The sequence below is a fragment of the Notolepis coatsorum genome (assembly GCF_963971535.1).
Source record: "Notolepis coatsorum genome assembly, contig: SCAFFOLD_3533, whole genome shotgun sequence".
NCBI lineage: Eukaryota > Metazoa > Chordata > Actinopteri > Aulopiformes > Paralepididae > Notolepis > Notolepis coatsorum.
In genome coordinates this window covers 1-17,253 of record NW_028173734.1, presented here as the reverse complement: position 1 = coordinate 17,253, position 17,253 = coordinate 1, and the positions used below count along the sequence as shown (strand labels likewise).

The 17,253-nt window shown below is 42.2% G+C and overlaps 1 protein-coding gene across 1 annotated transcript; it reads left to right on the top strand.

Annotated features, from left to right (window-relative positions):
* Positions 1-4,423: 4,423 nt before the first annotated feature.
* LOC311247719 (exportin-5-like) lies at positions 4,424-17,180 on the top strand (the record flags this gene model as incomplete). Its single annotated transcript, XM_084338725.1, has 4 exons — positions 4,424-4,496; positions 5,339-5,476; positions 14,546-14,728; positions 17,154-17,180. Coding segments are annotated over 4 exons (421 nt in total), but the record flags the coding sequence as incomplete, so codon positions are not given.
* Between the last annotated feature and the right edge of the window lie 73 nt (positions 17,181-17,253).

The following is a 17,253-nucleotide window of genomic DNA, read 5'->3' as shown; positions in this document are numbered from 1 at the left end:
ACTGCATACACCACGGTCACGAACAGACAACAGAAACCATGTCTCACATCCTCAATGGCTGTCATGCATACAAAGGGCTCTACATTTGTAGGCATGATAGGATCGTGGATCTGATTGCAGACAGTGTCAGTTCCACACTCGGGTCACCTGCAACATATAAGCTGTATTAACACACCAGTGTGAAGCCATATATGTTCAATCTGTGTAGGGACAATTCACTGTTCTCAGGTATTTCAGCAAACACCCCCGATGTTGTTGTTGTTGTTGTTAATGAGAATAACAGAGAGCTTCTCATCCTAGAAGTTGGCTGTACGTTTGACTACAGTCTAGAGGAAGCCTTTACAACCAAAATGTTAAAATATCAACTGTTAGACCATACTAGAGTTGTTCCGATACCGATACTAGTATCGGAAATGCCGCCGATACTGCCTAAAATGCTAGTATCGGTATCGGCGAGTACACGTAAATTCTAGCCTCCGATCCCATGATGTAATTTATCTCCTGCCGAGTCCTGCGGAGAGTGAGGATTATAAAATGAACATGTTTTAAAGTGTGATGCTGTTTCATTTTAACAGCAGATACACTTTCTTAAATTCCATTGTCCCCGACAGTGCGGTGTGACGGGGAGCTCGGACGGGAATCGGGATGTGTTTGGCTGGTGTTATGATAGCATTAGCTGGAAAGATAGCTAGTTGGAACATCCGCTTTTAACGTTACATCAAATCAGATGATCGCCTGTCCTTTCTCCAGGACCTAACACTGTCCGTGACCGTCTATCAACAATAATGCACCCACGGTGAATTGTATTTAAGTTAAGTAGCTACGGACTAGCGTTAGCTGACTATTACTAACGTTATCTTAATGTCGATGCGGGAAGGCGAGCTAGGTCAGTTAGCTTAGCTTGATAACGTTACCGTGTCTAAAGTTGGTGCTATTCACATAATCCAGCAATAATGGCTGCAGACCTGCAAGCAAAGTACAGCAAGTGCCAAAGGATAAGAGTCTGAGGCGGAGTTTCAAAAGAGAAAGTTGAATATTTATTTTGCATCAAAAATCACAACATGAACGGTCTATCTGCCACTAGCTTACACTTACAGACTGAATAGGGTATATCTGCAGAGCCACTGAGTAGCGAGTGCAACACCGTTTAATGTCCGTGTGGATCATTGGAGTAGGGTATATCTGCAGTGCTGCAGCCCATACTCATTGATTAATGATACTAATACAAATCTATACAATCACCTGTTGTTGAATAAATACCATACGCTCTAGTTATTACTAAAAAACAGTATAACAGTATCTGAAAAAAAAAAAAAATATATAATTTATATAATTTTTCTTTAAATTTTTTTTTTATGCACTGGTATCGGATAAATATCGGTATCGGCCGATACCCAAAGCTTAGGTATCGGAATCGGATCGGAAAGGGAAAAATGGTATCGGAACATCTCTAGACCATACCATATCACAACTTGGCTACAACTGTAAACGTTTAGTCTTCATATTTGGAAGCCTTGGTCATGTTCATAAGTTGGGTGTTAGAGGCCTTCAGATGGCCGGTCTTCCGAAGAGAAGAGCCAAACAATTAGCAAGATATTGCTCAGTGTCAGCAATTATTGGCAGCTGGGTAATTTGGAGAAGACGCTGCTATCTGTATCCATGAGCTGTGTGTAGATTGTTAGGTTCATCATCCATGTGTTTGTGTAACTTTGGTTGCCACTGTCAATTTGGGCACGAATGTATCAGAATAACCCACAATGTACAAGTACACTGATAATATTTGTGTCCTTTAAACATTGTCTTTATGTGGACATAAATAAAGATTCTAACTGTGTGTGTGTGTGTGTGTGTGTATATATAAATGAATGAACCTAAATATGTAGTTTGACTGATAGATACACAAAATGGGTTTATTTATGTTGATTTAATTTAGTTGTGTTGATGTTTCCATTTTTGCAAAATGGGTATATTCTGTTTGGTTTTACACAATAAGTCTATCGCTGTGTATGTGTGTAGGGGCAGGTATATAAGAATTTCTCTTCTTCCTGTTCCTTTCGGTCATGGGATTTGGTGAGTTATATTAATATGTACTGTTGGACTGTGGTAATTCCATGTACGAATAAATAAATTATGATGATGACTTTCCTAATTTAGTGAAACTAAATGTAACACATTAACACAGATATAAATGTACTGAATTGTTATTTATTATAAAAATTATATATATATTTTTATTTCTTTTTTTTATTGTCTCCGATACCCGATCTAGCTATTTTAGTCGTATTGGGGGCCGATATCCGATGGCAATATCGGATCGGTGCATCCCTAGATTACACAATTAGTCATTGATTTGAGAACATCACATGACGACGACTGAATTTGTTTTACTTTTTTTTTTTTACTTTTTTTAAATTATATATCGATATTTAATTATTCATAAAATTATTATTATTTTTGTATAAGGAAGTTGCATTGTTCATTTCAATACCTGTAATAGTACAGTAGTCCACACACACACGTGTGCATTCAGTTAAGTTGGAATATGACTGTAATACAAACAGTTCAGTTTGTCAGGTACATTCAACACAGATTACAGTGTTTACATCCGTCTGCTTGAATGTTCTGCAATAAAAATGATTGAAGTGAGATGAACAGACTGAACTTCTTTTATTAGATAAATCATGTTGACAAAGTTTTACTTTGCAGTTGAAAAAGGTAATAAATTAAATTAAAAATTTAAAAAATATCGCAATATTAATATCGCAATACTCAGCGTATCGCGATATATTTAGTATCGCGATACATTTAGTATCGCGATACTATCGTATCGTGACCCAAGTATCGCGATAGTATCGTATCGTGAGGTCTCTGGCGATTCCCACCCCTAGTAGAAACGCACCTCCCCTCTCAAGGCGAGCGGAAACTACTGTTTGAGGGGGTCACTGTGAAGGAAGGGTGTGCTGCATTTACAACACAAGACAAAATGAGAGCCACATGGCGTGCGCCACGATAATAATCTCATCTCGATTAGGGCTGGGCGATTAATCGAAATAAAATCTCTTTCTTTTGTTAAAGGGGAACTATCTTATAAATGGCCTTTTTCAGTGTTTAGCATTGTTTCCTAGCTATGTGGACTTATATTAATATGATCTATGTCTCTAATTCTCATATTGGCGCATTCTTCCAATTCTCCTCTCACAATATTCACCCTCACTGAACTGAGTCATCTGAAAATGTGATGATTTGTGATGTCAGAGAGACACCGCTGCATGTTAATGTCCCAGATGCTTCGAAGGCCACACAGTGGTTTAGGAGCCCAGCCTCAAAACGGCTTAAGATCTTGAGGTAGAAAAATGCTGTTTTTGAGGACTTGATTAGAAATACAAAACAATGAATTAAAAAAAATAAAAAATTACAGAGGTGTTCCATAAACTCACAGGAATTGTGTAAAAGTGCCCAAATAGTGAAAGAAATAGTAAAATAGTTCCCCTTTAAAAAATTTTAAACTTTTAATAATTTTTTTTACTGAACCTTTTTAAATGATGACGATTCTGACTTGAGTTATGTGTTACAAGATACTTTCAAGTTTAAGTCGATCACTTTCATATGTTATGTTTAAGTCGAGCACTTTGATATTATGTTATGTTGTCTGTTTAAGAAAATAGTGCAATAAATGATTTTATTGAAAAAACAAGAATCGTGTGAGAGAATCGTGATCTCAATTCTTAGAGAAAAATGGTGATTCACATTTGAGCAAGAGTCGCCCAGCCCTAGTTTTCATGACCGTGGGAAGCCAAAGGAATTTTTTTTTGATCCACTTTTTCTCCCATTTTCTATATTTTCTCCCATCCCAATTTCGTATCATCTAATTCAACCCTCCCCTGTCACGGACGCTGTTTCTTGCCTCCCACAAGCCGGCTGCAATGTGGACTAAGTCATACATAGCACAAGTCCCCTCCGATACTCGAGCTAACAGCAGTCGCATCTTTTCACCTGCGCAGCTCGATCTCTCAGTGGCGAGGAGTAACGCGTGGGAGGCTCACGCTGCCCCCGACACTTCCTGATTCTACTGCGCAGCAGGCGCACCAACCGACCTGTAGGAGTCGCTGTCCACAACGCCCGATCCCCACCCATCAGTTTCCCACCCCCTAATACGGCCAATGTGTATTAGTACGGACGACCAGCTAAACTGAAAGCAATGTGGAGCGCTGGGCTCGAACAGGCAAGCCCAGCGTCTCCAGATTTTGTGGCGAGCGCCTTGCCCACTACGCCACGTAGCCGCCCTGGAAGCCAAAGGAATTCAAACCCAATGAACCGCCCCGGCCCCGCCCCGCCCCGCCCCGCCCCGGCCCTCCGACACTATGGTAGAAACCTGAGGCACCTGCCAGAACGTCACCTTTGTCGTCTCTCTCTCTCTTCACAGGTTCCAGTGGAACAACATGGAACAAGACGAGAAAGTCCAGTTAAAGAATTATGCCATGCAGCTGTTAACCAATGTAAGTATGAGCGGCTCTGTTGTCAAAATCAAATGAAATGTATTTGTAGAGCCCTGAGATCACGTGGAATCTCCCCCCATGGGCTGTACAAGTCAAGAAGAAACATCACAATAGATGAAGATTTTAAAAAGAAAACCCATAAAATCCAAATATTATGCAACAACACCCCCAGACTCTCCCCAGTGAAGATGAGGAACGGCTCACTAAAAATCTAGGAATAGGAAGGGAAAAAAGCACCACAGGCGACGTGGAGGAGAGAAACCTCAGAAGGGCCGTTCAGAGGGGGGATCCCCCAACTGGATGTCGGTGATAATATAGTGTTGCTATGGATGGAGAATAGAACGGGTGAATAATTGGAATGAATGTATATATTAGCCGGGCTGACCCCTATTAGCCGATTAGTCGACTAATCGGTCGAAAGGAGCCGTAGTCGACTGGCCAACCTCTTAGTCGAATATATAAAAAAATATATATATTATATATTTATATTAATTTTTTATAAAAAAAATAAAAATAATCATTCTTTCCAAAAGAAAATAACCTTTTTCCCCATGGTATCGAAAATGGTATCGAATATCGATACTTTTCAAGGTATCGTATCGAAGTTCGAAATCGTGACGACACTAGTTGCACTTTATGTGCTCATTTTATGCCTTATGTCTTTTTTCTGTAGTGAAGCACTTTGAGCTGCAGTTTCTGTATGAAAGGTGCTCTACAAATAAAGTTCATTATTATTATTATTATTATTATTATTATTATTATTATTATTATTATTATTATTATTATTATTATTATTATTATTAGTATCTTCTCTGACACGATGCCCACGTGTGTCCTGCCAGGGGACCCACTCCATCCTGGAGGAGGAGAACCACATCAAGGACGTCCTCTCGCGCATCGTGGTGGAGATGATCAAGAGGGAGTGGCCTCAGCACTGGCCAGACATGCTGAAGGAGATGGAGGCGCTGACCGCCCTGGGGGTGAGTGGTGGTGGAGAGGGTCAAGAGGGCGTGGCCTCTGACCAGCCTGGGGGTGAGTGAGTGGTGGAGAGGGTCAAGAGGGCGTGGCCTCTGACCAGCCTGGGGGTGAGTGAGTGGTGGAGAGGGTCAAGAGGGAGTGGCCTCTGACCGGCCTGGGGGGTGAGTGGTGGTGGAGAGGGTCAAGAGGGCGTGGCCTCTGACCGGCCTGGGGGGGTGAGTGAGTGGTGGAGAGGGTCAAGAGGGCGTGGCCTCTGACCAGCCTGGGGGGTGAGTGAGTGGTGGAGATGATCAAGAGGGCGTGGCCTCTGACCGCCCTGGGGGTGAGTGAGTGGTGGAGAGGGTCAAGAGGGCGTGGCCTCAGCACTGGCCCGACATGCTGAAGGAGATGGAGGCGCTGACCGCCCTGGGGGTGAGTGGTGGAGAGGGTCAAGAGGGCGTGGCCTCTGACCAGCCTGGGGGGTGAGTGAGTGGTGGAGAGGGTCAAGAGGGCGTGGCCTCTGACCAGCCTGGGGGGTGAGTGAGTGGTGGAGAGGGTCAAGAGGGCGTGGCCTCTGACCGCCCTGGGGGGTGAGTGAGTGGTGGAGAGGGTCAAGAGGGTGTGGCCTCTGACCAGCCTGGGGGGTGAGTGAGTGGTGGAGAGGGTCAAGAGGGCGTGGCCTCTGACCGGCCTGGGGGTGAGTGAGTGGTGGAGAGGGTCAAGAGGGAGTGGCCTCTGACCGGCCTGGGGGTGAGTGAGTGGTGGAGAGGGTCAAGAGGGAGTGGCCTCTGACCAGCCTGGGGGGTGAGTGAGTGGTGGAGAGGGTCAAGAGGGTGTGGCCTCTGACCGGCCTGGGGGTGAGTGAGTGGTGGAGAGGGTCAAGAGGGCGTGGCCTCTGACCGGCCTGGGGGTGAGTGAGTGGTGGAGAGGGTCAAGAGGGCGTGGCCTCTGACCGGCCTGGGGGGAGGGAGGGACTCACACTAAGAAGGGCTGTTTCCCCGAAGCCTGTTTTTGGGATTCGAACTTCGGATGTTCGAACCTTGGTTTTTAATAATAAAAAAAATTATGTTTTTTTTTCTTTTTTAACACATTGAGTGCCACGGACGCGTTTTGTCGCTAGTTCATGCCGACCTTTGAGTGCCCCCGACGCTATATAGCGTTTGTTTTTCTTATTGGCGATTTTAATTCATATTTCATCAATCGAGCCTCGGGTTAGTGCTGCAGAGTCTCTCTGAGCTCAATTGGGAAGATACCGCCCCCTATCGTCTCTCCCTGTGTAACTGCACCCCATTACTTTACACTGACGAAGGGGGGGGGGGGGGGGTTGGCCAGTTTCCTCATTTTACTTTTCCCTCGAGCCAACTGAAGGATCGATTGTGCTCGCCGTCCCGGAAAACGCGTGGAGTGTTAATGGCCGGTAATAAAGGTGTTAATAAATATCCTCAAACTAAATCCTCAATTTGAATAAAGTGGTGATTAATCTGATTAAATTAGTATTTTTTTTAAATTTTTTTATTAAATCAACTTTCTTTAACACTATGGGTGCCGGCCAGAAATCCGGAAAATGACTGTGGATTCCAGCGCTATTTGTCTATGGAGAAATTCCCCTTCTTTGCAGGGCTATAACTTTTTAAATTCTATTGCTACATTGCCATTATTAGGGCCCATTCAAAGTCCTATATGTATTGTTCATTGTGTAGCAACGTTAAACTTTTTCATTCACATATTCATAGTAAAGTATGGTCTAATGTATAAGTATGTTTTCATCTCTTTCTGCAGCTTTCTCCAGAACGTGATATATAGCCCCAAATGCATTATATTGATGATGAAATACAGTTTGATGGCAATCGGGGCGATATAAAAAATGTCAATTGGACGTACTTCTAGAATGATCTACGTATGATCTGATGATGACCGGATGGGCGGGGGATCGTTTATAATTCCGTGGGCAGCGTTATATCATTCATCTAGTGTGGGTGATATGTTCATCATAACAGTTTATATGGAATACGATCAAAAATAACGCTGAATCTTACCGTATCCTCCTCGCGCCGTTGGGCGATGAGCGTGGAACAGTCATTTACCTATTATGGTATGTAGAAATATCGGGTCCATTTCCAGCTTGTATAATAGTATATATGTCCAAATCATGTTGTTTATCGAGTTATTGGCAATCGATCGCTATGTATTGTGTCGAGATCGAGTCCCGGGAGCCAAACAGAGTGCCCGGAAGTAATATGGCCGACCAGCACAACCTCCATAGCACTTCCTGTTTGGCGATTGCGCCGATCGGCCACCAGATGGCGCTCCTGAACCACCAGAGAGCTCAGTGGGTCCTCCTGGTGGATCTCAGGCCAGCGGAGGGGAAATATGAATCCGATCGCAGATTTTTGAAATATTGATATAAGGACGCTGTACAGCGTCCTCCGGCAACTTGAGCATGGCCGGGAATGATGCTGTAAAGCGTTTCCCGGCAGTCAAAGTGTGAATATAAGTTATATAACTCATCAGTTTCTTTTAATACTATAATATTAGTGTAGCCTAATCTTTATCTGCAACTGTGAAGAAAACCCCCCCATTGGTTTAAACAGAATGAATAGACGCAGTAAAAAAAAAAAAAAAAAATTTAATAAAAAATTCGAATGTTGATTTAGAACGAACAAAGGTCCCGAACGTTTGCGCTCAGCCCTACCTCACACTGACCGGAGGCTCTGGCCAGCAGCCTGGGGCTGAGTGACTGTCTCACATTGACTGGTACTGGGTTCGCACAAGGTCCTTGAAGTGCTTAAAGTGCTTGATTTTTTTTTTTACAAAAAAAATAAAATAAAAAGTCGAGGCCTGGAATTCCTTGAAAACAGCCAATGAAACGGCTATCGCGACAGGCAACAAATGGGGCTTTAATTGGCGAGCCGCTAGAGGTTGCCAAAGTGCCGGTGGGCAAATCGTCCTCGAGAGGGCCCCTCATGTGGGCCGTTGCATGCTTAACACTTTCGCGGCCACTGGGATGCGTCTAATAAATCTCAAGAGGATCGGCAAATGTAAACAGACTTGGGGCTGTTTGTAGAACTAAATCTATACTTTATAGTATTGCCATCTGTCCATTCTCATTGTCAATTGGGACCATAAACCGTCCCTTCAAAATGGATTAAAGAAATAATTTTTTCATCAATACGTTCTCCAATGCGAGAGGCTGCGGTCTCGACTCCCGGAAAGTCGGCATTGCCTTGGCTCGGGAGTCGGGCTGATCGCTATACTAACTCGTTTGGCTGAGTTAGGGGGAGGGGAGCCGTGGGTGGGTCCTGGGCGTTGTGGACAGCGACCCCTACAGTTCGGTCGGGGCGCCTGCTCAGCGAGCGTAGGATCTGGAGAGAGGTAGTGTGACCTCCCACACGTTACACTCTCCCGGTGAGAATCTGCGCTGCCAGGCTGGCTGCACGTGCGTCGGAGGAAAGCATGTGACAGTCTCCGGCCTCTCGGACCAACAGTAGGGGGGAGTGCGCAACAACCAGGAAGGGGGTTGGGAATTGGCATAACGACTAACAGTGGGATGGTAGAAAAATCGGAAAAAGGAGGGGGAAAAAGATAATAATAAAAAATAAAAAAAAATCAATACGTTCTCATTCTATAGCGCCGTGAATATAAGCGCTATACGGCATTTGGTCTAGTATATTTCCTGGGAGGCGAGATAAAGAGCTAATAGTTACTAACGTTATATCCAGTGTTGTGCTAGTTACTGAAAAATAGTAACTCAGTTACTTTACTAGTTACTTCATTTAAAAGTAACTTAGTTACTTTAATAGTTACTTACACCCAAAAGTAATGAGTTACTGTGAAAAGTAACTATTTAGTTACTTACATTTTTTTTATTGCTCCCATTAATACCCTTACAGATTCTTACAGTCAAAAATGTTAATCAACTTGACAGTTTCCATTCATTTGCATTCACATCACTGAACTCTGCTAAGCAATGTGGTCTATACAAACACAAACCTGACACAAACACAAAGATAATGTTTAAATGCCAATTTATTTCAAGCCAGAACCAGTATTGCTGCCCTCTACAGGTCATAGTTGGGTATAGTCTGCCAATATATCCAAAAAATACCAACCAAACTAACAAAAATAGTCAGTCTGGCTTTGCTTAGTTAGCCAAAACTAACACACAAGGCACACATAACAACATAGCCCAACCAAAAATGTTTCCCCCAAGGAATTCTGAAATATATAACTAAACAAGCTGAATATATTATTCAGAATCAAAAAGCAAAAATTAAAGTTGCTTCAGCACCATAACTACTGTTGTGTTTGCACATTAAAATATCCCTTCATATCTCAAGCATGAAATCTAGCAAGCAATGTGCAACAGAACAAACACAGCATTTATTTTCCTCAAGGCATTCTGAAATAAATAACTGAATACAAGCTGAATATATTATTCAGAATCAAAAAGCAAAAATTAAATTGGCTTCAGCACCATAACTACTGTTGTGTTTGCACATTAAAATATCCCTTCATATCTCAAGTATGAAATCTAGCAAGCAATGTGCAACAGAACAAACACAACATTTATTTTCCTCAAGGCATTCTGAAATAAATAACTAAATACAATCTGAATATATTATTCAGAATCAAAGTGCAAAAATGTAAGTGGTTTCAGCACCATATTCGTATAGAGGCAAGTTGCAACTGCTGTTGTGTATATGGTCCAAGTATAAAAAAATAAGTCACAGCATTTTTCCTTTAATTCAAGTATGAATACCAGCAAGCAATGCACTTTTACATAAAATAAGTGTTCTGAAATATAACATAAATTATAAAAAATAAAATAAAAAATAAAGTGCTGTTTGTGTCACTGTGGCTACTAAATTAAGCCACGTTTTATGTTGCACAGATAACAAATGTGGGCCTACTTAATCAAAACAAAATAAAGTGCTTACTGGCAAAGACCTGGATGAATGTTTGAGTGGCGGTTTAGCCTTCGAACCAGTGGTTGTACCTCATAAGGAGCAGCTTCTCAAACCTTTGGTCAGACAGCCTGTTCCTCTTTGGAGACAGTACCAGACTCCCCAGGCTGAAGAGTCTCAACTGGTGCACTGGATGGAGTAGCTGCATTTTTTTCAGACAAATTTCCTTTATTATGGGAAACTGTTTGAGAATCTCCATCCCTGTTTCGGCTGTTCTCAAGTAGGCCATTACCTGACTCTCCACAGTGCTGAAGGTGTCCTCCTCACCCTCCTCATTGTCCTCAAAGCAAAAAAAGTCCTGCTCTTTGGACGAGCCCGAGTCTGGTGGTGTTGTTGGAGGCAGGGGATTCTTGGCCGATTGCTGCACAGAGACAAACCTGTGTCACTCTGCTGCCAGGATTCCCTTGACCGTCTCTTTCTTCCTCTGCTCTCTCAACCACCTTAACTTGAACTTGGGAAGTGTGACAGCCGCCAGCATTGCATCGTTGCTTTCCAAGACGGATGCAAATCGTCTTTTGATAGTCTGCGAAACATACACAGTGACACAGACGTTAGAATAAGTGAGAGATTCCCTGTACATTTCCATGAAAGCTGTACACCACCAGGTGATTTTGAACTATAGTTATTATTATGAGTTATAAAATAATTTAAACGCCACAAAAACAGACAATGAGAAATTGAGAATATATGTACAACTGATGACAAAACTAAAACTTTATTTTGCCAAAAAAATAAGTATTACTATTTATGTATGTTGCACCCAGTGTGTAGATGCAGTACAGTTTATAAATAAGATATCAATATGTTCAAATAATGTCCCTTTTTCTTTGGCTACATCAGTGCTCTCTCTCAGCTAACAATATTAATGTTTACATATTTTTTTCTCCTTTAGTAAACAATTATACCATGTGTGCTGTAATAAAAACGAGCGGTGCACTGGTGTCCACTGATTAATGCAGTCTTTCTGTACAGTGAGGAGGGGAAAGCAGATCATTACAAAAGTGTTGATGAATGTTTCTTACCTGCACTACGGCTTCAGGTAGGCCAGTTGCCACAGTCAGACCATCTTTCGACCCCAGTGTCTTTGACATTAATACTTCTAGAGTGGGCAGGAGGGTGCCATAGTAACAGTTATCCTCTCCTTGCAGGATGTCCAGAGCAACTGTGAGTGGCTTCATTATGGCACAGTATTCCTTCAGAAACTGAAGTTCCCTTTGTGTAGTCCAGCCCTTCAAACGTTTTCTTGATCTCAGTTTCCATCTTTGTATATTCAATATCCAAGTAATTGGAAAACGTTTTCCGCCCCATTTGCCGTGTGCCACTGGGACATGGTATCATGTCCACTAGTTGCTTGAAAGCAGGTGACTCCACTGTCGAAATAGCCTGCATGTTTTCCACAACATACCGTGCAATTGCTTTGTCGCGTGCTCCCTGGCTAGCAGTCCCTCGAGTAAAATCGAGCCGCTGTTGCTTGCGTGGAGTGGCTTCGGGTGTGTCTGATGGCTTAGCTACTAGCTTCGTTGAAGCATGTTGTTTCTCCAGGTGCTTCAGTAAATTAGAATTGCTGTTTTGGGCAGTCGATAGGACCCGTAGACACAACGTACATTTTACCAAGATGTTCTTTTCTTTGCTCTCGATATAGGAAAAATACTGAGAATATCTCCATGTACCAAAACTGGATTTAGTGGACGCCGCCATGATGGTCTCTAGACTAATACTATAGTAAAATCAAAACAAACACGCCCACATCTACGCAGGTGAAATAAACAGGAGAGCGTCTATTTCTTTCCGTAGCCGCATTTCTGGTTTTCGCATTTCTGATTGGCCAGTGGCCACTGACTGACGCTCTCTGGTCAGAGAACGTCAGAGAACGTCAGTCAGTGGCCAATCAGAAGTGCGAAAACCAGAAATGAGGCTACGGAAAGAAATAATAATAATAATAATAATACTTCGTTTTATATAGCGCCTTTCAGTCTCTACAGTAAACAAAACAAACGCAGGCGAAATAAGGACGCTCGCTATGAATCTACATAAAAAGAACGCAGTAACGAACTAACAAACCATTCAGTAACGTAAGTAGCGTTACTGAATTTCAAAAGTAATGCGTTAGAGTACTAGTTGCGGCAAAAAGTAACTTCGTTTCTGTAACGCGTTACTTTTTTTTTTTTTTTTATTATTATTGGTCTTTTTCCCCCTCCATTTTCCTCCAATTTTCTCCCATCCCAATGTTAGTCGTATGCCAATTCCCAGTCCCTTCCTGGTCGCTGCGCTTTACCCCCCACAGTCAGATCATTTGGGAGAGTGGAGGCTACCACGTGCTTCCTCCGACACACGTCCAGCCAATCACCGCTTCTTTTCACCTGGCAGCGCGGATTCTCATTGAGAGGGCGTAGCGTGTGGGAGGACCACACTATCCCCCTCACGTCCAATCCGCGCTTAGCAGGCGCCCCGACCGAACTGTAGGAGTCGCTGTTTACAACGACCCGGACCCACCCCGCCAGCTTCTCCCACCCTCTGATACAGCCAATTGTATCAGTGCAGACGGCCAGCCAAGCTGGTGACAACCCCGGAGCTGTGAGCTGGATTCGAACAGGCGAATCAAGCTCACAGCTCCGGGGCTGGTGACGAACGCAATCTCCGCTCGACCACCTAACCGCCTTGTAACGCGTTACTTTGTAACGCGTTAGTCCCAACACTGGTTATATCCAATGGCATTTCCGTTATACAGATGCTACAGTTAAAACTCAAACTGCATATGATCGGCACGATCCTCAAGCATGTATGCATGAAAGGGGGGGGGGCGGGGGGCGTCGTTTCTTATTATTGATTACCAATAACCGTGTTCGTCTAAGTAGCCACATATGCCTATCGTATCGTATCATAACAAGGCTCGATCGGGCTGTAATTTACGTGAAAAAGATCTTACCATGAGCCGGTTGGATCCCCCCGAGCATTTCCCCGTTATCGATCGCCATCTGGTAGATCGATATGTCCACTGGCTGATGATAAATCCCCTTATTGCATAGTGAAATCCGCAATTCAAAATCCCGTGCAACAGACAATAGCTATCGCTTCAGATGAGTAGAAAACTACATTAGAGATCCAAAAAAAGACAACTTCTGCCACAGGGAACACTCTATTATCGCGATAGCGCCCCTAAGAGGATCTGGCCGGTATTGCACTTTCTCGAATTCAAAGAGTAGGGTACATCTGCAGTGCCGCTCGGCGACCTTGAATAGGTTATTAAAATGGAATAAAAGCCAAAACAACTTGCCACGGATATATCCGTGCTTCTGTCCACAACGGGTGGAATCGAAACACGGAGATCTCCGTGGTCGGGCGCCATTGTGTTAAGAAGTCCTTGAAATTCAAATCAACCATTCGCATTGAAAGTTTTGTTCATCCTTGATAAAATTATTCTGAATCAAGAGAGAGAGATCTATCAGGAAGTCATGCCATGTTTGGTCTCGGGACAGGAAGTCATGCCATGTTTGGTCTCGGGGACAGGAAGTCATGCCATGTTTGGTCTCGGGACAGGAAGTCATGCCATGTTTGGTCTCGGGACGCCTAAATATTAAAGGCAACCAACTTGTGTCTAGCCGGGGCTGCCGCGCAGCTCTGTCGCGGCAGCATTATGCAGCAGTAATCCCCCTTCTTTTAACATCGAAAACTAGCTCAACTGGTAGCGCTGCCTTGCTGTGGATCCTGCGGTCCGTTGGTGACAAGTTCGATTCCCTTCAATTTACATTTTTATTTATTTTAACGTGCATTCTTTCGCCGGTTAAGTTTAGGCATGTTAAGTTTAAGCATTGTTTCGGAGCTGGTTAAGGTTAGAGTTTGTCGCAGAGCATGGCAATAGAATGCAGCCTATTTCCGCGCTGCCGCTCTCTCGCGCTGCCGCGGTCACATAGGCGTAGTGGCCAATCAGAGAAACGCTGAACACAAGTTGGTTGCCTAAAATATTCACGCTGGACAGGAAGTCATGCCATGTTTGGTCTCGGGGACAGGAAGTCATGCCATGTTTGGTCTCGGGGACAGGAAGTCATGCCATGTTTGGTCTCGGGGGACAGGAAGTCATGCCATGTTTGGTCTCGGGGGACAGGAAGTCATGCCATGTCTCACCACCAGGAGGCCCAGACGGAGCTGGTGATGATGATCCTGCTGCGGCTGGCGGAGGACGTCATCACCTTCCAGACGCTGCCCACCCAGCGGCGCCGCGACATCCAGCAGACGCTCACCAAGGAGATGGACGGCGTCATGCGGTTCCTGCTCGCCGTGCTGCAGCTCAACGTGGACCAGTACCGCGCGCAGGTCGGCCGCTCGCACACACGAGGGAAAACTCCAACATTTTGGGAAATTAGCTTATTTAACATCTTCCCTGGAGTTAGACAAGAAGATACATACCTTTTTAATAATATTATCAATATATTTTAATGTCATAATATTATCAATATATTATAATGTCACAATATTATCAATATATTTTAATGTCATAATATTATCAATATATTTTAATGTCATAATATTATCAATATATTATAATGTCATAATATTATCAATATATTTTAATGTCATAATATTATCAATATATTTTAATGTCATAATATTATCAATATATTTTAATGTCATAATATTATCAATATATTTTAATGTCATAATATTATCAATGCAAAAGGGCCATTTCGATTTTGTTTTGTTACCTTTTCAACTATTTAATTATTATTGAATGTATAGAACAAGTTTTGTATAAATCTATATAAAATCTATCTATATAATATTTATTCAGCACCTTCCTCCTTCTTGACCACAGTGTTTCTAGCGGGTGTAACAAACACCACATTTTTTATTCATTATTTAACATCCAAGCCTGTAATAAAATGTACACAATGTGCAGTACATTAGGTAGGCAGTGTTCCTGGCTCCATAAAGCACAACTAATTGATTAATGAAAGCAAATTGATTGCTTGTGTCCCCCTTGTGATCACAAAGACCAATCATTCGGAACAGCTTATTTAGGCCTGTTTAGCCTTAAACTAAACAAGTTCATAATTGTGTCCCATGAAGCCTGTTTTTTTTTTTTTTTTTTTTTTTTTTCTTTTTTTTTTATATAAACCTCCGTTTTTAATTACACAAAAATTATTCTAAAATTATTTGTTTCTAAATAATTGTATTAACATGTATTTTACATGTTTTTTTTTTATCCACTTTTTCTCCCATTTTTCTATTTCTTCTTCCATCCCAATTTCGTATCATCCAATTCAACCCTCCCCCGTCACGAACGCTGTTTCTTGCCTCCCACAAGCCGGCTGCAATGTGGACTAAGTCATACATAGCACAAGTCCCCTCCGGTACTTGAGGTAACAGCAGTCGCATCTTTTCACCTGCGCAGCTCGATCTCTCAGTGGCGAGGAGTAACGTGTGGGAGGCTCACGCTGCCCCCGACACTTCCTGATTCTACTGCGCAGGCGCACCAACCGACCTGTAGGAGTCGCTGTCCACAACGCCCGATCCCCACCCATCAGTTTCCCACCCCCTAATACGGCCAATGTGTATTAGTGCGGACGACCAGCTAAACTGAAAGCAAATGTGGAGCGCTGGGCTCGAACAGGCAAGCCCAGCGTCTCCAGATTTCGTGGCGAGCGCATTGCCCACTACGCCACGTAGCCGCCTTATGTATTTTACATGTTAATAAAATTGCATTTATCTATAGTCCTAATTCTGTCACTGTTTGATGTCACAAAGAAGGGTGTATCCGAAAGCTGTCTACAACATTTGTAACGGGTAAACAAATAATTAACCGTATTAGACATTTGTTAATGATGAATAGGCTTCACTTCAGATTAGGGCACACAGTAGCATCTGCAAATGATTTGTAGACGTTTTAGGAATGTCTTAACAAATCATTTGTTGAACGTGAACAAATAAATGGAGGTACAGGTATAGTCGTTTTTTCATATCCATTTTTCAAAGCATCCGCAAATGTGTTACTACACATTAAACAACATTATTTAATGATGAACAAATCGAGTACAAAAATGTTGACAATGAGTTGTAAATAATGTAGAACTAATTTGTAAATGTTATACAAATATAGTTATAAATGATTTAATAATAATTTACGAATGTGTATAAATGATTTGTTCATGATTAGTTCATTATCTACAAATACCCTTATAAAGGTCTTATAACTGGGTGTTATTATAAAGTGTTCGGAATTTGTCTTGGTCATCTGGTGCGTCGACATTAACGGACAATTGAAGTAGAATAAAATGGCTGGATGCCGGACCTCTTTTCGTTGTACTAATCTATATGTACTGTACTAATCTATATGTACTGTACTAATCTATATGTACTGTACTAATCTATATGTACTGTACTAATCTATATGTACTGTACTAATCTATATGTACTGTACTAATCTATATGTACTGTACTAATCTATATGTACTAATCTATATGTACTGTCTATATGTACTGTACTAATCTATATGTACTGTACTATATGTACTGTACTAATCTATATGTACTGTACTAATCTATGTACTGTACTATATGTACTGTACTAATCTATGTACTGTACTATATGTACTGTACTAATCTATATGTACTGTACTAATCTATATGTACTGTACTATATGTACTGTACTAATCTATATGTACTGTACTAATCTATGTACTGTACTATATGTACTGTACTAATCTATATGTACTGTACTAATCTATATGTATATTCCAGAAAATGGAACCTGGCCAGGAATTGAAGGTGAGAAAACATGTCCCTCTCTGCTTTCAACATGGTCTCTTATTAATCTTTCAACAAAGTGTCGTGACTACTT